The 25,296-nt window shown below is 35.6% G+C and overlaps 2 protein-coding genes across 2 annotated transcripts; both read left to right on the top strand.

Moving 5' to 3' along the window:
- The first annotated feature begins 6,512 nt into the window (after positions 1-6,512).
- On the top strand, positions 6,513-8,799 carry LOC113320602 (hexose carrier protein HEX6-like). The gene is made up of 3 exons (XM_026568509.1): positions 6,513-6,721; positions 7,150-7,472; positions 7,567-8,799. Exons 1-3 carry the CDS (start codon positions 6,589-6,591, stop codon positions 8,647-8,649), a joined length of 1,539 nt encoding a protein of 512 aa, XP_026424294.1. The 5' UTR covers positions 6,513-6,588; the 3' UTR covers positions 8,650-8,799.
- Positions 8,800-9,407: 608 nt separating this feature from the next.
- LOC113273624 (hexose carrier protein HEX6-like) lies at positions 9,408-11,262 on the top strand. The gene is made up of 3 exons (XM_026523280.1): positions 9,408-9,540; positions 9,767-10,089; positions 10,180-11,262. Exons 1-3 carry the CDS (start codon positions 9,408-9,410, stop codon positions 11,260-11,262), a joined length of 1,539 nt encoding a protein of 512 aa, XP_026379065.1.
- Positions 11,263-25,296: the final 14,034 nt, after the last annotated feature.

Raw genomic sequence — 25,296 nt, 5'->3', positions numbered from 1 at the left:
CTGTTGTGCATGTTAGTAATCTCCTTTTTGGTAAAGTGCAATGAATCACTGTACTGGGATATTTCGAAGTGATATTAAGTTTGTGTAGTAATGCCCACATGGATTGTGTCTCTGACCATAAACTAAGAAACTTTTTATTTTAATCATTTTCTTGCTTTGTTTTCTTATGCGAATGTTGGCGAAATGATAATCACTTTCTTTTCAAGCTGCGATTTCTTATCTTCATTGGTTTGTCCTCGATGCAGGTTATCTGCTAAACTTACCTATGCAAATCTGGATGTTATCCAATTGGAGCTTGGATTCTGGATTTTTTGGATTAGGGTGCAGTTTGGCTATCATGGATTCTGGATTTTTTGGATCTTTGCAGCGGTGTACATAATTGTACACACTAATGTAAATTAAAAAATTTTAAAATCGAAAATTATATAGTCATATGGGTACTCTTTTTGTATCTCTCGGAAAATGCTTTCCAAATATATAAAGTTTGTCGATTTTGGACGAGCGGTTCAAAAGATAAATTGTTTTTAATTATTGTTTATATTATTCAAAATTGCTGACATCATCATGAGTCAGTGTGGATTAAATTGCAAATATTTGGACTAAATAATAATTAATGAGGGTTACTGGTGTACTTTCCATATTTTTGGACTAATCTGTACCTAGTTGACTTGGACTGGACTAAAATGTACCTTTGGATTGATTTTTGGACTAAACCGTATTTTTCCCGGACAAAAACGAGAGTGTCTACCTTTGACGTTGACGTCTAGCCTGAGCGTGGCTATCTCCGATACCAGGCCAGCTAATTTCTCAATTTTTTATAACTAACGAGTGTATGTTTCACATATTCTTCTGATTGGTTGATTATTTGATTATTTAACTGATGGTCACATTACCCTCCATGTTTAGAATCACGACCCTTATTACATAACTTCCTAAACTAAATCAAAGATAGAGATTGAAATGTGAAATATACACTCGTTAAGGAGTGGATGAATTCACACTCAATTTTTATGATATTTATATAGGCATATTACTGTGTACTTTTCGTGAAAAATGTCACTCTTTTGATTAGTTTTATAGCCATCTTATGGTATACTTCTCGTAAAAAATTTCAAATTATTTTTCCTGCCAATAAATTTCTTTGAATACAAAAAGAAGAAGTATTGTTAGCTATCCACAATATTTTGTAATTTTCTTTTTCTTGATTCTTTTGGTATTCACCTAAAACTTGATATTTTTAAGGCAAGGGAGAACAAGTAAATTTGTTAAGGACTCGTTATCCGCATCAAATTTATTTTCCGTACTACTTTTCTGTATCTATGTTGTTTAATATACACTATGCATGCAGTCATCCCTTGAAAGAAATATGTTTTGGGTCGATTTATAAGTGTCTCGATTACATAACTTCGTTATTCCACCTTGTAGATATGTACGACCTACCATACAAAGAATTCGAGTCCAACCGGGAACGATATGTTCATGGAATTTCTGAATTTCTTTCAATGTAAAACATAATTTACAGTTTACTCAAACATCTCATTCACATGATAACTGATTGTAACTTCACTCATTTGTTTGATTTCATTAACTCTATTATTACTTCAAAATACATTGAATTGGAAAAATAGTTTATATATACCGAACAAATTATGTCATGAAAAATAAAATTTTTGTTAAAGGGAGAGCAAAAACGAATTCGAGGAGCACAAAGATCGTAGTTGACTCGTTAATCATGACCGAATTGGTATATTTGAAAGAATCGGACAACATTATCCCTCATTGGCCATACCATCTTTTTCACTTATATCCTAACCGTAACGGTGTAACCGTTACCCCAAGTTTTTAGACTTCCATTAATGGTGACCGGTTTGGTTCTTGCTATTGTCTCGTAATTCAACATGAGTTGAAAAATCACAGATTAAAGATGATTTATGTAATCAATCAGAATATTCGATGTTGATTCTTGTTTGTCCCTACATATTGACGAGTGTCAAAGAAACCCTTGGAAACAATAGGCAGAAGATTATCACAGCTAATTGCAGAGATCGATTGAGAATGTAATTTTGTTAAATCAGGACCTTTCTTATGATAATGGAGACAAAACCATCCTTTAGGATCTATATGGAAGAGAGATTGGTTAATCCTCCTCCATTTATCTAACGTCATTCAAAATTCAGGATCTATATATACGACTAATAAGATTCATTACTAAGTGATGCATGATGCATTTTTGACAAGATTTCGTGCATTTTGCTAATGGCTGGGGTTAGGGTTCGAAGATGCTCGCAAGTGTATTTTACTTTGACATAAAATGTGTGATTAACTTATGGTCATTTCGGCTAATTTTGTCCGATTCATACAGGTATATCAAATCGTTATAAATCACTGAGTTAACTACGATTTTTGCCCTCCTCAAATCTCTTTTTGCTCTCCCTTTAACAAAAATCAAAAATAAAATTAAAATTAGTTCATGAATGTGTGGCTTCTCGTACATTTATAGCCCGTTTGAATGCCACTTAGAAGTCGGGTTTTCCATAGCTAAAAGTAAAAAATAAATAAATCGGAATGTAGTTTGGGAACACAATTCAGAATGACTTTTCAGAGAGTACTTGGATACACTTTCATAAATCAGGTTAGGCACATCGAATCCTACAGATACCAATTGCAGATTGGTAAGGCTTTCTAAAAATAGACTCTTTGTTCTAGATTTGTTTTAGAATGATTTTTTGGGTACCATGGTTTTATTTTTGGTAAAGACATTAGAAGTAAATCTAGGTCACCCCTTATCTAGATATTTATATTAATACTTAAATTACCCTCCTGATTAATTTTGGGTGATGATTAGTTAGTGTTAATAATAGTTAGTGTAATGATTAGTGAGATGATTAAGTTAAAGATAATTAGTGAGATTAAAAAATCAGATGGTTTTTTGTTTTAAAGAAGTAGAATTATTGAGAGAGTAAAGTTAGAGAAGATGAAGAAGGAAAACATGAAAAATTATGGATTTTACCAACCACAACTGGAGGAAGGGTATTTGGGTACCCAGGTATGCTTCAAACTTAGATAATGTTGGTTGAATTGCTCCAAACTTTCAAAAAAAATGAAATTTTTTATGTAGATTTGGGCCAGTTCGGTTACCATATGTCAAGAACATGTAACCGAACACACCTGAAAGTGTAGTTCGGTTACGTTTTCCAAACACGCAGGTTACCGAACTCGCTCGTTAATGGAGGTTTTGGTCGTACAGTGTAATGTTCGGTTACCTAGGATAAAATGGTAGGTAACCGAAATTTGAACTTAACAATTTATTTGGGTACATCTTGTGTGTTCGTTTAGTTCGCAAACTTCAACGCAACCAAGTTCCCAATCGAACTGCAGGTTAAAAGTAACCTAGTGTTAGAAGTTCGGTTGGTTCGCAAACTTCAACATATTTTGCGAATCAACCGAACTGGGCTTATATATGCATATATGCAATTAGGCAAACGTTCGGTTACTACGAAATTTATTTCTTGGCGAATAAGGTAGAGTTCGGTTACGAAGTTTCAAAGGTAGAGTTCAGTTACAAAGAAAACTTAACATTTTTGCGAACGAACCGAACTTGTGGACTTCTCATTATTTTCGTCAACTAAAGTTCGGTGATATCCTTATTTTGCGAAGGAACCGAACTTATGGACTTGTGTTGTTCTAATACAAGGAGTTCGGTTAAAAGTATTTTTTTGCGAATCAACCGAACTCTGAGTTCGGTTAAGAAAAAATTAATTCGTGATAACCGAACTTTTCTCTGAAAAAAAACCCTCCATTAAACCTCTCTGCAACTTCCATTTTCAACTCATTTTAATGATTACTTCTCATTTATTCAACCAAAAACGAATGACAAGTAATGGGTTTGTGAGAATATCTTTGTTAATGTTTTAAATTAAGCTATATATATATATAGAGAGAGGTGGTGGTGGTTGGTGGTGGTGGTAATCGGAGGCGGTGGTGGTAATCGGTGGTTGGTGGCGGTGATAATCGGCGGTGGTGGTAATCGCGGTGGTGGGCGGTGGTGGTGGTGGTAATCGGTGGTTGGTGGTGGTGATAATCGGAGGTGGTGGTGGTTGTAATCGGCGATGGTGGGAGGTGGTGGTGGAAGGAGGTGGTGGTTATATATATAGGTGGTTATTGGGTTGGTTTTAAATTAAATTAAGTTAAGGATAGGTTAGTCATTTCAATGCTTTAGGACACCCCTTATAAATATAGGGAAGATGGCCTAATAAAATCATGGTCCCTCGAAAAAACCATAATCCCTAAAAAATCGTTCTTGTTTTAGCTTTGTTCAGTTGGCAACCCAGTGGAGAAATGATTACGATATGAGATTATTGTGGCTCCATTGGGTTTAGTCAACTGTCTTTGCATGGTGTGCAAGAAAATATCACCTCCATCTCCACAGGCTGTATTGGGGTTAAAAGTGTGGGTACGAGCATGGGGCAATTGGCCAGTCTGGACCAGTGTGGCCAACAACCACACCTAGCATTCATGGAAAAAAAAGAGTGTTTGTCTCTGACCTTGACATGTTGCTTGTGACTTATGAGTTTGACTTTCCTTCCGACACAGTACAGTACCGGCGGAGAGGTATAGGCGCCGGTCAAACTGGTATTTTCCTAAGAAAGTTTTATACTACTTTTCTGTAAGTCCCTTATGCCACATCAAATGGACGATACCAAAGTGTTGTTGTTTAATTGTTCGTATATCATTGTTATTTTGTACATACCTAATTTTAAGTGAAACATAGCTTACAGTTTACTCCACCATGTCACCTTCCTTATATTGAACTTTAATTTCACTCGTATGTTCGATTTCATTCGATCTCTCATTATTTCACAACATACTGAATGGGAAAGTAGTTTATACAGGGAAGAAAGCCTGACATGAAAAATAAAAGTAAAATTAGTTCATGAATGTGTAATTACTCTTACTCATACATTTAGCGGGTGTTTCGATAGATTTTCTGGAATAGCCTTTTGATTTCTAGAAACAATTTTTTTAGAAGCTAGCCACCTAGGAAACAAAATTTAAGAATAGCAAAACCAGTTGCCAACTTGTGTAAAAACAAATATAACCCTTATATTAAGGAGCCTAACATTAAGGAGCCTAGCAGAACTGATCGACTTTTTGGGCATGACATGTTGACAAATATATATACACTCCCTCAAAGATAAGTTTTGTATTTTTCTTATTGTAAATATGTTTTTGTAGCAACCTATATGTCTGACTCTTTCGCAAACTCAACTAGTCTAATTTTAGGTGAACTATACTGCACATGTAAGTGTCTGCTGCTAGCTTGGGTTGCACTTGTCTTATTGTGGATTCCTATCCTGATCTGATTCGATAAACTCTGGCTCTGACGCATTCCAATGCATAGTGTTATCCGTTTGGGTCCAATTTGTTAGACTACTCCCCATGCTATATGTCATTTTTGATAGAGATGGGTATAGCCCAAGTCAACTATCAGTTTCTTTTTATAATCTATTTCAAGGTTGGCTCTCTAATCAGACATTAATAATGGGTGACATCAACTAATTAGACTTGCAGGTAATATTCACAAACACTTGCATGTTTATGTATAAGACTAATAAGCACGAACACTATTTACATTCCACACCGAACAACTGTAACACGTACTACTGTATATATTACCGAGTTAGGTAGAATTTTTTTTCTTAAAGATGTTTAAAAACCTCCAACGATAGAGTCATAGACAACCACCTATAATACCCTAAAACTGTATGAATCGTATTAGATACTAATAATAAACTGCCTTAAAAAAGTGGGTCTCATAAAAAAGCAATGAGCTTCATATATAAATATTCTTATCAGAGAGTAGTTTCAAGGGTATCATTAAGTGATATGTTTGCAAATTTTAGCGTGTTAATGGATACGTATTGCAATTTAATAACAGTTATATCCCATTGATGGCTTAAACCAGATGAATTAGATTAATCATATCGGAATCAAACGTTTCAAAAATGATAAAACAAAAATAAACAAAATCTTGAATGTTTCAAACTTAGAAACTTAGTCAAATAACAACACCCTCCGGTTAGTTGGTGAAGTCATTTTTTAGTGAACTGGATGACAAAAAAAAGGTTCAACATCAAGTTGGCATGGGGTTCAGTTCCAGTGGATTAAGTAGACATGTCCCTTGTATTAAATGGTTGGATAAAATTTTACCATAATTTAACCCATTAACAATACAATAATTCAACAAACCATGCAAATAATAGAAAGGGTTATGAAAATGCATGTGGTTGATTTTATGAAAATACCCCTCCTTAAATTAGGTGAATTAATTGAAGGAGAGAATATCTCATTACAATCCAAATATTGCTAAAATAATGTCCTCCAATATTTATATGATGGTTGCTTCACACTTTGATTCGTTTGTCACATAATTATTATTTTAGTTTCTCATTTCACATTATAATTTCAAACTAACAGGCATATACATATTCACATACTTCTTCCTCCTTGTTAAATCACCACATTGAACCTCTCTCTCTCTCAGTTTCAAACTCTCCCTAGCTCTCTGAACTCTGAAGGAATTCAATCATGGCAGGGGGGTTTGTAGCTAGTGGTGAAGTAAGCAAACAATATAATGGGAGAGTAACTTTATTTGTAATCCTTTCATGCATGGTGGCTGGTCTTGGTGGAGTTCTCTTTGGTTATGATATCGGAATTTCAGGTAATTTCTCATGACAATATTTTGATTTCTAGATTTTTTTTTTTACTGGAAAGAGGTTACAAGTGATTCTCAAGTTTGTTTCTTGATAACCTGTGATTGTTATACGATAAATTGTATCTTAACTAGTTTTGAATGATGCTTGATGGTGTTTTCCATAAGTTTTTAAGTAGAGTCCTCAGAAGAGAGTACTCTCTGTCTCTCTCCGTCCTATATTTTTATTTTTATGTTTTGTCTTCAAGAAAAAATATTTCACAATTTCACAGAGTTTATTTGAAAAATTCTGTGTAAAACGCGTCGAATCATGTTTGGATTACAAATAATGAGTGCAAAATTAACTAATTTGCATAATTCAGTAATTATTTTGACATTAACAATGGTAAATTCAATTTTTAGACATCTAATTTTACGATTTCGTAATGGAATTTCAGGCGGAGTAACATCGATGCCACAGTTTCTAATGAAGTTCTTCCCAAAGGTGTATAGAAGAATGAGAGAAGATAAAAACATCAGCAACTACTGCAAATTTGACAGTCAGCTCTTGACAGCATTCACATCCTCCCTATACCTTGCTAGTCTCATATCTTGTTTCTTTGCATCATATGTCACTAGGGTTTATGGCCGTAAGCCCTCCATTATTGTCGGCGGAGCCGCTTTTGTCATCGGATCAGTTTTTGGTGGTGCTGCTGTCAACATTGAAATGCTTATTATTGGTCGTATTTTGCTGGGTATTGGTGTTGGATTTGCAAACCAGGTAATTCTTGCAGCACTAGTCCAATTATACATCAGACGTGTATACTTATCGTGAATTTACAGATACTTAGTTATTTTCTTGCAATTTTCTTCAGTCGGTCCCTTTATATCTCTCGGAAATGGCACCGGCTAAATACCGAGGAGCAATCAACAACGGTTTCCAATTAAGTACCAACCTGGGAGTTTTATCTGCTAACCTTATTAACTATGGAACTGAAAAGATTAAAGGTAATTATGGTTGGCGACTTTCACTTGCCATGGCTGCATTTCCAGCTTTAATCTTCACAATTGGATCCATTTTCCTCCCCGAAACACCGAACAGTTTGATTCAACGCGGGAGTGATTTTAAGAAGGCAAAGATAGTGTTGCAAAAAGTTAGAGGAACAGTTGATGTTCAAGCCGAACTTGATGATCTTATCGAAGCTAGTTCTGTCTCCAAAACAGAAAACCAGAGTCAATTCATAATTTTCGAAAAGAGATATCGACCTCAGCTTGTTATGGCGATTGCAATCCCATTCTTTCAACAGGTGACCGGGATTAATGTGATTGCATTTTACGCGCCACTATTATTCATAACAATTGGGTTTGGAACAAGTGCAGCGCTTCTATCATCAGTACTAATTGGTGTAATTGCAACAACGTTCACAATCGTATCCATGTTTATAGTGGATAAATTTGGAAGAAGGGCACTATTCATAGTAGGAGGCATTCAGATGTTCATGTCTCAGATAATTATCGGAAGCGTTATGGCAAACAAACTCGGTGATCATACTGCGTTAATGACCAAATCATACGCGTATTTGGTACTGGTTTTCATCTGCGTTTACGTCTGCGGGTACTCATGGTCATGGGGTCCTTTAGGTTGGTTAGTCCCTAGTGAAATATTTCCATTAGAGATACGATCAGCTGGGCAAACAATTGTTGTTTCCACTGGCATGATATTCACTTTCATTATTGCACAAACATTTTTGACAATGCTCTGTCATCTGAAAGCTGGGATATTCTTCTTCTTCGGTGGTTGGGTATTTGTCATGACAGTGTTTGTGTACTTCTTCTTGCCGGAAACTAAAGGTATACCGATTGAACAAATGGTGAGGGTTTGGAGAGAACATTGGTTTTGGAAGAGATTTGTGGGAGATGTTAAAATTGAAGGTGGGGAAGAACAACGAACTCCGTAAGATAATTAGTATTGATTTAGTAGAATTTGTGAAGTGGGGTTTTATATATACACAACATATGTAAGAAAATTTTAGATTTTTTTTTTTTTGATTAGTTTTAGAGTTTGATTCATGTAAATTGTGCTTGTTCAAATCATTAAATTTCGGTTTCGACGTAGTTTGAACAAATTAAATGAGAACAAAATTGTTATGACGTTCACAGTTTAGATTAAAATCATGTTTTTACAAAAAAAACAACTGGTAGGAAGGAGTACACAGTAAGTACACTACATGCTAAAGTTTGATGGGTTCCTGTCCATAAACCCACTAGTTGACTAGTCAAATATCAAAAATCTTGACTTCCTATAACTTTGTCACCGTACTCTGCAAGACTGCAACCTTAAATGGATTGTGTCCTTGCGTAAGTTTGAGTTTTCAGTGACATACGTACTTCTAAAACCAAATCAACCGTCCTCCGGTCACCACAGGTAATCTTCTAGAACCCTTTATACCAAGAAAGTCCATAACATAAGGAAAGATTCCCTCCATTCCAAAAAAATCGATATTTCATTACACTCCAAAAATTTGCAAAAATTTCCATACTGAAGTCGCTTTCGATTTTCAACTAATTACTTTTATATGTTGATTTCTTAATATAGTACCAATTGTACATGTATATATTCACTTGCTTCTTCCTTCTTAAATCTTCACCTTGTCTCTCTTTCTCTAAAATTTACAATCACGACAGTCTCTAGCTAAGATCCTCAGAAAGAACAACCATGGCTGGGGGGTTTGTAGAAACTGGTGAAGAAAACAAACAATACAATGGGAGGCTAACAAAATTTGTAGCTCTTTCGTGTATCATAGCTGGCTTTGGTGGAGTTCTCTTTGGGTATGATATCGGAGTTTCAGGTTTGTCATATAAACTTTTGTTTTTAATTCCATTGAGACTTTTGTTTTTAATTCCATTAATTGAGCTTGTGCAATATATGTTTTCTTTTTTTAAAAACCTCAACAACTATGAGTTGTTTATTCCATTGAAGTCAGGCAGAGATCTATTCAAGTGTTTTATGTTTTATTTATTTTTGTTGAACATATTACAAACTCATTCCACCGGGACTAATTATACGGAATTCAGGTGGAGTAACGTCAATGGCGCCATTCCTAACGAAGTTCTTCCCAGATGTATTCAGAAGGATGAAAGAAGATAAAAACATTAGCAACTACTGTAAATTTGATGACCAGCGGTTGACTTTGTTCACATCATCTCTATACATTGCTGGTCTTGTGGCTTGCTGGGTTGCCTCATGGGTCACTCGGGTTTATGGTCGTAAATGCTCAATTCTTATCGGTGGTGCCTCTTTTGTCATTGGAACAGTTTTGGGCGCCGCTGCTCAAAATTTGGCCATGCTCTTAATAGGTCGTGCTTTGCTTGGTGTGGGTATTGGATTTACAAACCAGGTAATTCTTGCAACACTAGCCCTATTATGTACATCCGCGCGGCATATCATCACTGTATACACTTACATACATTTGCTTATTTTTTTGCAGTCAGTCCCTTTGTATCTCTCAGAGATGGCACCTGCCAAATACCGAGGAGGAATTAACAATTGTTTCCAGTTAAGTACCAACCTAGGAGTTTTATTTGCCAGCCTCATCAACTTTGGAAGCCAAAAGATTTTCGGTACTTATAGTTGGCGAGGTTCACTTGGCATTGCTGCATTCCCAGCTTTAATCTTCACAATTGGATCTATTTTCCTACCGGACACGCCAAATAGTTTGATTCAACGTGGGAAAGACATTAACAACGCGAAGATGGTGTTGCAAAAAGTAAGAGGTACTGTTGATGTTCTAGAAGAGCTGGATGATCTTATCAAAGCTAGTTCTGCCTCCAAAACAACAAGTAAGAGCTATTTCAAAATTTTGGAGAGGAGATATCGACCTCAGCTCGTAATGGCAATAGCCATCCCGTTCTTCCAACAAGTTACAGGAATTAATGTCGTTGCATTCTATGCACCACTATTATTCATAACAATAGGGTTGAAGACAAGTGCAGCATTATTATCCTCCGCAGTGATTAGTGGCATAGCTACAATATTCACTATAATATCGATGCATATAGTTGATAAATTTGGACGAAGAAAACTGTTCATATTAGGAGGAATTCAAATGTTCATATCCCAAATGATAATAGGTGGAGTCATGGCAAACAAACTCGGTGATCATACTGCGTTAATGACCAAATCTTACGCGTATTTCGTACTGGTTTTCATATGCGTTTACGTCTGCGGTTACTCATGGTCATGGGGTCCTTTAGCCTGGTTAGTCCCTAGTGAAATCTTCCCATTAGAAATACGATCAGCTGGACAGACAATTGTTGTTTCAGTTGGTATGTTTTTCACCATCATCATTGCTCAAGCATTTTTGACAATGCTTTGTCATTTCAAAGCTGGGATATTCTTCTTCTTTGGTGGTTGGGTATTTGTCATGACAGTATTTGTGTATTTTTTCTTGCCGGAAACTTGCGGCATTCCGATTGAAAAAATGGTGAAGGTTTGGAGAGAACATTGGTTTTGGAAGAGATTCGTTGGGGATGTCGAGATTGAAGATACGGAAGAACTCAGAACTCCATAGGATAATTAGTATTGATTTAGTAGGTTTTATATCTACAGCATATGTAAGATTTTTTTTTTTTTTGGTTGGTTTAGAATTTGACAATTGTGCTTGTCCAAATCATTTTGGTTTCGACTTAGCTTGAACCTATTCTGTGTTTAGATAAATGAGAGCAAAATTATGGGGTACATTATTTATAGTCCCTGCTTTTGAAATATATTCCCATACAACAATAAATATATACATACTTTTTAATAATCTTATCGATTTAAAATTAAATTACTTTAATATCTTCATCATATAATATTTTTTTCTTTATTTCAAAATGGAACAAATTTCTTCCTATACCACTTCACCACCACCACCGCCACTAACATTCAACTACCATTCCACCACCACCGTTCAACAACCACCATCTACCAACCGCCACCACCACTAATATTCCACCACCACTCCTTCACCACCACCACTAGTTTGTCGCCGCCACCATCATTAGTCCGCCGCCGCCACCACCACTGGTTCAAATATTTTTGTATCAACAACAATGGTAGATCCAAATAAAAATAGAACCAACAGTAGAAGTTGATCCAGTTAAGGTGATCAACAATCCTGCGTAAATGAATTTTGATCTTTTTTTGGGGTTTCTATCAAACACCTTACAGATTGTTTTGGATTCGTATTTTTTCTTTCAATCATATTGGGATTGGTTGGAATCATTGGGGTCGTTGGAACTATGAGAATCGTTATCGTCAAATCAGATAAGTTGGATCTAATTTTTTTTCTTCTTTTTTCCTTGATTTTGATTTTGACATATCAAATATACGTGGGATTAATCTGATATGTGATTGCATATTTTACATTAGATTTTATAATATATACCTACCTGATCTGTGATGTGATTACATTTTATAATAATGTAATATATATAATTTGTTGTATGTTGATGCTGTTCAATAGTTCCGAGGGGAAAAGTAAACTTTGTTCAGAAAAGTAAAGAACGAAGCTTTCTGTTCGTGATCCGGCATACGAAAGGTCTCTCTGACCGGTCAGACCCGGTCCGGTCTATGCAGACCAACCCGATCCGGTCCATGCAGACCAACCCGGTTCGGTTCTGTTCTAACATGGTTCGATCTTATCCCGTCCTGTTCCATCCTGGTTCCGAGACATGCGCGATCAAGGATCGTTCCGTCTCTGGTCGTATATGGTGAGAACCAAAGTGGGACTAAAACTTTAAGGTAAGTAAACTGAATATTTATTTTATTTGGCTTTTATTTTTTAAGAACATATTTGATTCTGTTTTTGTTTTTGTTTTTGTTTTTATCTTTGTCTTAAGATAAGTCCATATTATATAACCAGTCAATTTAAATTATTTTTGTTGATCTAAATCATTAAGAATTTTGATCTTAATGATATTTGTTCTCTTGAATATGATATTGGCTATTGTTGAATAATGTTTATTTTTTGTTCAATTGGTTGTACCAACTCAATTCCAATATACTCATTTGGGGCTTAGAGATACTTGAGCACCAATATTGAATACTTGATATTTTCCCAAAAATTTGAATGTTCCGTGGAATATATCCACTTGCTCGACTATTAATCTGTCAGTAGTTTCAAAATATACGTTCAAATAAAATCACATGTATTCCAATTTTTGTGGAAGAACTCACAAAAGATGATATGAGTCATAAAATTTTCATTTATCTACTACATCGATAATACTAACGAACCGGTATATGTTGAAGTATGACAACAAGAGAATTATCTTTAGTAATATATTCAACCTAAAGTAAGTGGTTGACGTGTGTAGTGAGATTCTCTTTGCCTATTGAGATGAAGAAATTTCTCAAATTAAGCTAAATGTAGCAAAATTTAAAATGGAATGAACCCCAAAGTAATGAGGGTTAGACGTACCGACTCATATAAAGCATGTGAAAAGGGACATATATATCGTGAGACAAAAATATAAATTCCCCCCCCCCCCCAGCAGTATGACACCAAAGTATAGGTATCAATTGAACATGGGATCAGCTAAAATATAATTCTAGCTCCCATCATAAATAAAAGAGTTGGAAATGCACCTGGTCATAGGTGTTGGTATATACACTGTAATGTGTACGTGTATCATAGTAACAACCAATTTTCACATCAACTTTAATGGCAACAAGAACTTTGCCTGGCCAATTGACTATCTTATCGAGCGCAACACTGCTCATTTTTTTTCTTCAAGATAGAACAAAGACGTCGCAAAATCTCTAGATGTACCAAGAGATAATCACACCTTGTTAAATTCCCAAGTAACCCGTGCAAATGGATATCATGTGGAACATCAAAATGATGAGAATGTAATTGATTGCATTTTTTATAGTCTCTAATATATTTGGAAGGAAATATATTATAGAGAAACTAATGAGTCAATCTAGTGCAATGTAATTCACTACAATATTTGGATTATTGAATTCATATTGACTCCGACGATGAAATTTTGGAAACTGACTCATACAGGCTTTGGGCATAACCATAAAGAAACTTTGGTTGTGACATGATGATTGTTTTGAAAGAACTCATACAAATATCACTTTATTTGAGTGAACAAAATGGGAAAAAGATTGACAGAATGCAAAGTGACGACATATCTCTCAATAAATGTTTTCTAAAATACTAGATGCACAACTCCCCTTCCCATTATGCTTTTAGGTAAGAAAGCATATCATTCATTTTTACAAAGTCTTTAATAAAACAGGATCGAGACCATCCTAAGATGAAAATGGTAAAAATTCCATATTACAAGGAAAACAAGGTGAAATTTAGAAAAAATATTCATGCAGAATGCACACCATTAAAGTGACTGATGGATCTGGTGAATGTTTTGACATTTTGGACTAGTTATAGTTCCCAACAAATTTGCGTTTGAAAACTCCTAGCACATATTACACTATACAAAGTGCAAAGGCTAACCACCCTTGTTAATGCTAAAGAATTTATATCAAAAGGACTTGATGTATATTGCATGTTTGATAGGATCAATATAGAACATCTTATACCCAATGGTCTCGCAGAGGCTACTGATCGACACATTTTTATGTTTAATTTGATCTCAATACTATATATTGTTGGCACTCGAGTTTGTACTAATTTTGGTGTTTTATGTGTTTGTAGGCACCTTTGGAAAAATAAACATTTTTTGGAAAATTCGTCTCAAAAAGTTGGTAAAAGCCCCGGAGGACACGTGTTATTCGGACTCTCACCGTTGGATAAGGGGCACCTCAATTACTAAGGGGCACCCCAGGGCACCCCAAAAGGCATCTGTTATTCGCACCCCAGTACAGGATTAGGGGGAGGTCAGCTTCTCCATTTGAATTTTGTTTTTGGCGGGAAAATGGAGAACACTTCTGCAGATTTTTGATCGAATTGTTGAACGTGTTCTAGGGAGATTCAATGGCTGATTTTTGGTAGATAGTTGTGATATGGCCTATTAAACACACTGTGGGCGTTTGGTTCGACCAGAATTGGCTAGAATCATCTAAACAATTCACGGGTTGAAAACAGGGCAGTTCGTGTATATCACGGGTTTCACGTGATTTGGAGAAGATTCAACGTGTTTTGTGCGTGCATGGAAGACCCTCACAGCCTGTTGGAGCGTGAAGGAGTTAAATATGGTAATTTGGAGGCTTGAAAACGCGTGAGAAGATGAAACAAGAAAGAAAAACTGAAATCATTTTGGCGCCGCCGACGCGGATTTGTGCTTAGGTAGAATTTTTAGGTTTTTATTATTTTTTATTATTCCATTTATTCTTTTTACGTCTCTTTAGTTGTGTCTTTGTATAACAGGTTTGAAGTTGGATACTAAAGACCTTGGAATCAAAGCTTAAAGCTAAAAGAGAAGGAAAAAAGAGAAAGCAAAAAATTAAAGAAAAAAGAGAGGAAAAAAAAGAGAGAATTTTTTATTTTTTTATTTTTTAAGAGACTTTCCATTTATTTCTATTTTTATTTTTGTAATTATTATTATTATTTTTTTGTATTTCTTTTCATTGGACTGGACTTTGGACAATTTATTTTAATTTTAAACCCTACGGAAGGGTTATATAAAAAAATATATAAATTGTTTGCAGGGAAGGACGACGATTACAATATCGTCTCGGCCCCTCGGGTTCGTACATGACATAGGAGTCGTGGCCCGAGTCAACTTCAACGGTTCATCCCCCGTCTGGTATGGGAGGTAAGTCTACCGAAACACTCGCGAATCTCATGTAAGCGAGTTACTGTATTCCTTAAGGTGATTCATTGATTGAGGACGAATTTGGACTGTTTTTAAATTCCTAATAAAGGGCAAGGCCTGGCCAATACAAGATAAGGGTTTGGATTTCATCACCGTTCCCTTCTTGCACGCCTTAGGAAAACGAAACCAAACGCGAACCTAAGCCTAAAATTTTAACTAGAAAGAGACTGATAGGGTAACGAGCTTAATAGGAAACTCGTTCGAAAAATATTGGTTGCTCTTTAAGCACACTTCAAAGTGCATGATGGTTTATGTGAGTTGAGTGCGTGACTGCGCCGCCTTCTAATGCGGTGAGGCCTTGGGTATCAAAGCTCTACTAAGCTTCCCTCGCCTCTATTCAACTTACTTTGACTCGGATTGATTCCAGAGGGGTTTGCTCAAATTGCAACGAACTCCCTTTCGAAAGATAGAAGCTGGTCTAGAAAAAATCTAAGTGGAGCCATCATGCTTTTTGTTTGCTAGATTTTATAGGTTTGATTTGGTCGAGTCAGCCTTGTTTGTGATTGTGTATAATTCCCTTGCAATTAAGAATGTCGAGCTGGTATGATAGAGCCAATACAATGAATATCGACCTGAATTTGAATATGGACATCATCAGTTTTATTACCATGGTGGGAATAGTGGTTGGGAACGCCAAACTTTTCAAGGTTATGGTTCATTCATACCATGGTGAGCCCAATCATTATCCTCATAACCATCATTCATACGAGAAAAAATCTGCTAATTCCTCTTTACTTGAGTCGACACGTAAGTTAGCTGAGACAGCACGTAAGTTTGCTGAAATGAATAACTTAGTTATGGACGAAAATAATGCAATGAGTGAACTTTCTTTACCTGATTTCCTAGATTACGTCAGGAATTCATGTGAGTCGGCCCAAAAGCTTTTGTTAGAGACCTAGAATAGAACTTCTCTAAAAGATCTAAATTTCCAAAATAGTGTTTCCAATTTTACCCTTGATGTAAATAGTGAATATTTGCCTAATTTGGAGGACGAGGTTATAATAAAAGACACTACTTATTTAGATAAGGTTCAATCATCTTCGTACTATGATGATGAGGATAGCAGTAATGAAGAATCTGAAATATGTAGGCATAGTGATCAGGAGTCTAGTAATCCAATTGAGCTGTATAATGATTATATTATTTCTAGTTCAAATCCAAATAATTTTTATGATTATTCAACTATTCAAAAGGACGAGGATTTGATTAGGGATACCACCGTTTTAGACGATGTAGTTTTTCCTTTTGATTACGAAGCCGATAGTGGTTTAGAGGAACGGGTTCATTTCGAAAATATTTTTTTAGAGTCTAGCGACTTAGAAACAATAGTCTTGGAAGAAGAAGATAGACCCGTAGAGATGAGTAAAGATGCACTAACTGATAATAACTTAGAAGAATCTCTTGAATATTTTAAGGACTCTGAAGATACGGAAATTCAAGAAATAATTAGATGTCTATCTAGAGACACTGAAAACTCTAAGTTTGGGGGTGATTATCACTTCCATAGTGCCTTACCTTTAACTCTCAGAAATTACCCACACTTAGGACTTGATATCTGTTCCTCGACCATTTTACAAGATTACCTTCATACTCGTTTTCCCGAGCCTAATGATGTCCATGAAGGAGTTCAGTTATTAGAAACCCATCCTCTGGTTGATGTGGTTTTCCCAGGCTATGATACTCAGATTGACTTTGTTTTCCCACCAAATAGTTTTCTTCCAACTGTGGGAACGTTTAAAATGAGTCGAATATTAAGTTCTGAGACTAAGCCTAAGTACTTAGGTTAATAGAATCGACACATTTTCCTAAGAATAACCACTACTCTCACTGTGGTCAACTATGTAAGTCAAATCTGATTGAATTAGAGGATCCGCAATTATTTAGGTTATTACTTCGTGATTCTAAGTTCGTATTTGAGTTTTTACAGACTCTAAGACCTAGTGATTCGGATCCCACCTATGAAGAAACGCAGCCAATGAAAATATTCTATTTATACCCTTTCATAGAACCTGAACCTGAACCCCAATTAGCGATAGTTTTCAGGAAACTAAGTAAGGGCATGCCATTCTTGTCCATTTTCTTGGTTCATTGCAGTTTCCTTTGGTCAGCTCTATTTAGTTTTGAAGACCCACAGTTATTTCGACTGTTATTTTATGGTTCGAGCTGACTAATCCTTTCCTAAGTCTGGCTGAAGACTTTAAACTTAGCACTTCTTGGGAGGTATCCCATGCTCATGCAACACGGTAATATCTTTCCTTAACTATTTCGCTTCAAGTGGTAATAGTTTCTCCTTGTTCATATGCTTTTAATTTTATCTTTAGAACATTGAGGACAATGTTAGATTTAAGTTTGGGGGTATGGGAGAAACTTATAGTTGCACTTTTGAAACTTCTAGGGTCACATGGTATCCGGTTAGCTAAGTTTACATACTGTTTCTCACCGAAAAGATAGAAATTGGAATGCTAGAGATAACAACTTATTGAGACATTAGAGAAAAAGACATTGAGATCCTTGAAATTCAGGAGAGAACTTGTTCCTTTTAGAGGGTAACCGTGATGGACCTAACCATCCATGATGGAAAGGCAAGTAGGTCAGCAAATGCCAGAAAGACAAAGCAACCTCACAATGTAATCATAGTTACTAGATTACGACACTCTCTCAGTACAAACTTATCATCATCAACAAACAGTGCGACATCAAAATCTATGAAGAAAATTAAAGACGTTTAAGGTTTAGAAGCAACAATAGAAAAGAATAATTCAAAAATCAAAGTTGAAGACTTAGTTACAAGAAGTTATAAGAGCAAATGATATAAGTTGTTGGAATTCATGATTCCAAGACATCACAAGTTGCGAAGATCCAAGTTCTAAAGTCCTTCTCTCATGGCCATGTAAATTTTTGTCTTGTAATTTTTTTTTGTTTTCAAAAAAAAAAAATTAAAAAAAAATGAAAAAATAAATAAAATGAAACATCATCACGTTCTTTTTGTTCAATAAGGCCATAGGGAAGAAGAAATTTATAAGTCAAGCAAGAAATCGAAGAGAAGAGTTAATTGTCAAGGTTCTACGAGGTTCGAGAGTTTATCATCAACAGTTGAAGACCGAAGAAGGCGTTGTTTCTACTGAGCACTGTGAGAGAGTCGAAGAAAGATGCATTTTGGTTGCTTTGTTAGTCTGCTTTCAATCTGGCACAAAATCTTTCTAGCACTGGTTTAACTCATCACACGTAATTATTCCAGCTATGTAGCAGATGTCCCTCTCATTTTTATCTCTCTCCTAATCTTATCCAGTTGTAAAGCAGCGGACGCATCTTACAATGTTTATCTAGATGTGTAGCGGATATCTCTTTATCTAGCAGTCGTGTGGATGTGTCTTCCCTTTTCTTCAGTTAGCTTTAGAGCTGACACCTTTAATTTTTCTGGCATTCTAGTTACTTGGAGATAGGTTGAGAATATGTATGTCCTCATAGCTCTTTGGATACTTGTGACCAATTAGGAGTAAAGGTTTTGTGGGTACACCTCTGGTAAACCTTTAATTAACGGCATGCTGCACGTGCTAAGTGTAGTCTTTTTATCTTCTCAAAAATAAATTTTGCTCGAGGACTAGCAAATAATAAGTTTGGGGGTATTTGATAGACACATTTTTGTGTTTAATTTGATCTCAATACTATATATTGTTGGCACTCGAGTTTGTACTAATTTTGGTGTTTTATGTGTTTGTAGGCACCTTTGGAAAATAAACATTTTTTGGAAAATTCGTCTCAAAAAGTTGGTAAAAGCCCCGGAGGACACGTGTTATTCGGACTCTCACCGTTGGATAAAGGGCACCTCAATTACTAAGGGGCACCCCAGGGCACCCCAAAAGGCATCTGCTATTCGCACCCCAGTACAGGATTAGGGGAAGGTCATCTTCTCCATTTGAATTTTGTTTTTGGCGGGAAAATGGAGAACACTTCTGCAGATTTTTGATCGAATTGTTGAACATGTTCTAGGGAGATTCAATGGCTGATTTTTGGTAGATAGTTGTGATATGGCCTATTAAACACACTGTGGGCGTTTGGTTCGACCAGAATTGGCTAGAATCAGCTAAAAAATTGACGGGTTGAAAACAGGGCAGTTCGTGTATATCACGGGTTTGACGTGATTTGGAGAAGATTCAACGTGTTTTGTGCGTGCATGGAAGACCTTCACAGCCTGTTGGAGCGTGAAGGAGTTAAATATGGTAATTTGGAGGCTTGAAAACGCGTGACAAGATGAAACAGGAAAGAAAATATTCCCATAAATATTTTCTTTACTACCGAGTTAAGGAGAATTATCTGGAGTGAATGAGCGAGATTCGATGGGTCTGTTGGCTATAAATAGGTTGCTGGGGTTGAGTAGAGAGGGGGTCGAGAGTCTGGGGGGCTGAGGAGAGCCAGAGAAGAAGAAATTCGAGTTTTCCCAAACTCGATTTCTGCTGCTGCTGATGATGAACATGAAGAACACGAAGAAGGGACCTGCACCAGCAGTCGTTTATCAACAGTAATAACGACTCACACCTGTGGGTCGTACATCAGGCAGACTTATTTTCTACAGCGTTTGCGACACAGCTGCATCAGTCTTATTTTGTCACTGAGGGTCGTAGTTCTCTGGTTTGTAACAAATATAATTCTTACAACCCGGTTTTATTGTATTTCTCATATTCTCATCATTTGTAAACCATTTTTGAGCATCAATGAAATATTTTGAGAGGTTTTCCAACATGATGAGCGGCTAATTCCCTCGTAACCAAGGAAATGGAGGAAGCTATTCACGCAACATAAATGGGTAACTATTTCATTTAATTATATAATTCACCTAATCGCTGCTTTTGCAGAGTTTTAAATTATTTGAATGATTTTCTTAATTATTTGTTATTCAGTTTGATAGGTTATGCTTGGTTTAATCTCTTGATAATCTATGCTTAAGGTTCACAAATAATGTTTGAGAATCTGTATGATTGATAGTGAATTAAAGATAAAAGAGGACTTAAGAATTGAATAGAGTTTTGAAATATTTATCATTCAATTTTGCATAATAGTGGAATCTAGTGTCTTGGTTACCTCTCGCACCATTGTTAATATTTTTGTTTATATAATTTTATCAAACCTTTAAATTTAATCTTCACAAGTCCGAGAGTTTGAACCTCATTACTACAATCACAATCAAAAATCTTAATCAGCTACCATCAAAGGTTACAAATGGTGTCTAAGGAATAGGTTATGCGTACCAACCTACCTTTTATTTCTTTGGGGATATGCAATATTACGCGCATCTTTACTTAATTTTGGTAGAACCCAATATAAGTCAACCGTTTCTGCGTACCAGTTGGTAACTGAATTTAAGCCTGACATTTGTGTTCTTACGCATTTTTGGTTGCACTATACATGTGCCATTATGAGTCCACATCGTACTATGATGGGTCACGAAAATGATTAAGTAATTTTGTTATATATTTAATCTCAACAATTATCCGCAAACCTTTGGCAGGAGATCTCTTACTGCTAGATTTGCAGGTTATCACCTTAATGAGATAGTCTTCCCGTTGTTAGGGGAGATAAGAAAAAGTTTTTTCTAAGGGAACGACATGAATTGTCGTGGTGTATTCCCATTGTGTTTCATATTGATTCTTGTACTCCACAAATGTAAATGTGAAGTGACAAAGAATAATCAATTTTCAGAATGTACACTGATGTCGCTAAAGTGATAAGATCACACATACCAGCTACAAATATTCCTGCAAGGTTAGAAATCTTCAGTATGGAGTACACCATAGACTAAGATGTTACAACTACACTTGGTGCAAGTGTAGTTGAGCCCGTGGCTTCATAAAGGAAGATGGAGAGACCACCGGGTTCGATCAGTGCTCACCTAGAAAGGAAATAGATGAGTAAGGCACAACCTAATTTGTATCATTAATGAAATCATCTCATTTGATTGTCTCTGACTATATCCATGAATCAATACTAGAGGACGCTCCGAAGTTTTAAATGATTCTAGAGAACAATGAAATCCTGACGGATTATGAGAATGCACATGAGTCAATGGAAGGATCATGCGCGCACATTGATGATATAATCCATAAATAGTTGCTCCAGAAGTAGAGGACAATGAGATCGAACCATGCTTTATTTTTATTAATTTCAATTAAATAGCATATTTGGACTGCACAATCCAGGTAGAACTTAGTTCTTTGGAAAATATACAGGTATTTGGTGTGGTAGTGCTAACCAACCAAGTGTAAAGAGTATTGGACATACATAATTAATTTTTCATAAATCATAATGAGAAGAAAGTAGTCTTAAAGTACAAAGACTCATCTTGTGGCGTGAGGTTTCTCACAAAGCCCTGGAATTGTTCTCTTGTAATGAACGTTATAGAGTTCCGCTACTTAGTTAGCTTGGTAATTTCAAAAGGACTTGAAATGCAGCATATGTATGTGGTTGTTACGTATCTCTGAAAGAATCAAGAGATATAAGATATTTACAAAAGTACTTGATAGACTTTTGTTGCCCAAATCAAATGACTCTAAACCACAGAGTGCGTTTACAGTTATATAGAACACTCACTTATATATTCAAGCAATCAGGTGGATGTGGTATACCCGTCTAAGCGGCTATTTGATTTGGAGGGTATAGACAAGTAAGTTATTTTTCCTTGCGTATTCATAAGAAAGTTCCTGATTTGGAATTGTAGTTATTTATGTTGATGGTACAGACATGATGTGTACTCTTGATGTAATAGGAGACCTTAAAAGCTATTTAAAATCCGAATTTGAGATGAAAAATCTAGGAAAATATCAATCGAACACTGAGCTTGTGGTATATTATTCCACCAGTTTGCATATGTCTAAAGTTTCCAGGCAATTTAACAAATACATGCATCCTGATAGCACTCCCATGATTAGTCGAGGTTCAAATGTAAATAACTAACCATTTCGTCCAAAGGAATATGACGAATATGTGTTGGGAGATGAAATTCCCATATCTAAGTACAATAGACGCATTGTTGTACTTTACTCGATTAAATTTTACATCTTCAGGGAACTTGTTAGATAGATATAGCTCCGTACCTACGCGACGTTTTTGGAACGGTATACTAAATGTAATCATGTGCTTAAAAGTAACCATTGACATAAATTTGTTTTATCCCTACAAAGACATTAAAAGGAATGCTAATAAAAGTGCAATCCAAAAGTTGTTGATTATGAAGGAACAATAATCTCTTCTCCAACGAAAGTAATCAGAGGGAGATATGGTATATTATTTTCTAAGTCATTACCAATATTCAGTTTCGAAAAATACATGACTAAAGGAACTGTCTGGAAAAACTATGCAAGTAATCAGGGGGAGATGCCGACATCAGGGGGAGGATCCAAGGATATGATGTCGACATATTTTACTTCGAAATTGAAGCTGTGTTGTACTCTTTTCCCTTCAATCAAGAATAGTTTTTCCCAAAGGGTTTTCTTACTCGACAAGGTTTTTAGCGAGACAACACTAAAAACAACAATTATGTTGAACGTTGAAGACATAAAGATCGTGTTGATATTACTGAAAATATCTGAATCAAAGAAATGAAATGCGATAGTCTGTTAAGCAACGTAACTTCCAGAATCAACAACAGGGTTTTATAAACGTTCAAGTCACCAAAGTAAAGTGTAATAAAATCTTTTTGACTAAATTAGACTAACGAAAATTTTCTGACATCAGGGGGAGTATCTAATGCTGCGTTGAACTATTTTTCCTTCACCGGGGTTAAATTTTCCCACAGAATTTTGTTACTCGGTAAGGTTTTCAATGAGACAACAACAAACACCGGGAATGTAATTTCCAAGCTAAGGCTATTGTCTTTCCCACGAGGATTTTCTTCCTTAGGAGTTGTAAAGCAACTAGTCAACTTCAACAAAGCAAAGTGATCATCTGCAACAGATCACCTTTACTTGCATCTTCCACGTTGTACTCTTTTCCCTTCGTCAAGGTTTTGTCCCACTGGGTTTTTCCTTGTAAAGGTTTTAATGAGGCAACGTATACACATCCAACTATGTTCCAAGTTTGCTTAATATGGTACTCTTTTTCTTTAGTTCAGGTTTTGTCCCTCTGGGTTTTCCTGAAAAAGTTTTAACGAGGCAATTAACTTAGACTAGTCGGTTCTTGAAGATCGTATTTCATGTGATGAACTACATGTAAAGTACGAGATAACATGTGAAGTACTACATGTGAGGAGTTGTACCAAGGTTTTAAATCACTGGGTTTTTACTTGTCAAAGTTTTAATTAGGCGTTTGATTTCGGCACAAGCCGTCAAGGAGAGGACGTTATTTTAAGAAATACATTCAAATCACTATATGTGAAGCACTATGTATAAAGTTTTTGTTATTGAACCGCACAAGGGGGAGTGTTACAGGGCCCATGGATGTGCGGTCCAACCACTTACCCTTTTATATGTATATACTGTAACCTATGTAATATGTTTTACTAATCTCTCTAATACGATGGGTCTTCTCTTGTCTATACATCTTCTTCCTTCACCCCTATTTCTCCTTAAACAAAACCAAATTTAATTTGGAATTCAAACAGTGAAAACTTGAGTTAAAAAACGTGACCATGTTAGGAAGCTAAATTTAGCATAAAAGGAAAACCTAATAAAGGCACAACACCATTTAGATAGACATGATACAAGTGATATCAAATCCACATTCACCCATTTGTTGCTCACCCCTTGTATGACTGAAGATTTGACCTCCGTACGAAACACATATAAAATGTGTGTGATGAGAATTGTTAGTGAACTATGGGATTAAATTTGTTGATTAAGTTGTGGGATTAAATTTATTGATAGTTGTGATCTCAAGAGATACAACTATTTTACGAAACAAATTGCGTATAATTAATCATGATAATGATCACGAACATTAATCAATCAACTACTAAAACTGCTGGTTGTACCTAATTATCTAGCAAGTTGCAAGCACTAGCTAATAAATATATACAACTTGCAGTAATGATATCTTATTTGTGAAGCAAGAACTAGAGATACATATTGTAAGATAATTATTGGTTGAACCCACCAAGCGTTGGTACTTGGTATGTTAAAATTGATTGTCATATTTTAGTATCAAAACTTAATTAGAGTCGCTTTATTAAAATTACTATAGTCAACTTCGTTTAGGTTAGACTAGAAAGTTTAGGAATGTTGAGACTTACAAGTATTACTTTGAAGACCTGAAGAACGTGAAGACGTATCGACTACAACGAATACATCATCCTTCCACTTGAGGTTAGTGATACTGACTTGAATTGTTTTCATTCTTATCGTTTCTTTCAAGTCGTACGAGATTGAAAACATGACATGCGAGGTTATATGATACTCCAGTATTAGACTTGGACATTTTAGTACAGTCAACGCATCAAGCAAGTATATTGAATTACGAAGTATAATGTTATCTTTTGAACTTCGTAAATGCGACATCGACATAATCTATGTAACTTGTTATTTGATTGTGTTTTGGATATAGGTGTAATTTCATCATATAAAACCATGTTTTATTTCATTTATTTAAAGGAAATAATATACGAACTTCATTGTTTCGTAATCGAAAGGAAATCAATAAGGCGTTTTGGTGCGGTCTTCTATGAAGATCTATTGGATGACTAATTCGAACCTAATGAGGGAATTCAGGTAGAAACAGTCTTAGATTATGTTGAGAGTCAAGGTAGCTCCACTGGATCATGAGCTAGAGTTATAGAGAAAAAATAATAA

Source organism: Papaver somniferum, chromosome 1 (genome assembly GCF_003573695.1).
Source record: "Papaver somniferum cultivar HN1 chromosome 1, ASM357369v1, whole genome shotgun sequence".
NCBI lineage: Eukaryota > Viridiplantae > Streptophyta > Magnoliopsida > Ranunculales > Papaveraceae > Papaver > Papaver somniferum.
The sequence above is the reverse complement of the archived record's forward strand: the minus strand, read 5'-3'. Positions and strand labels throughout refer to the sequence as shown.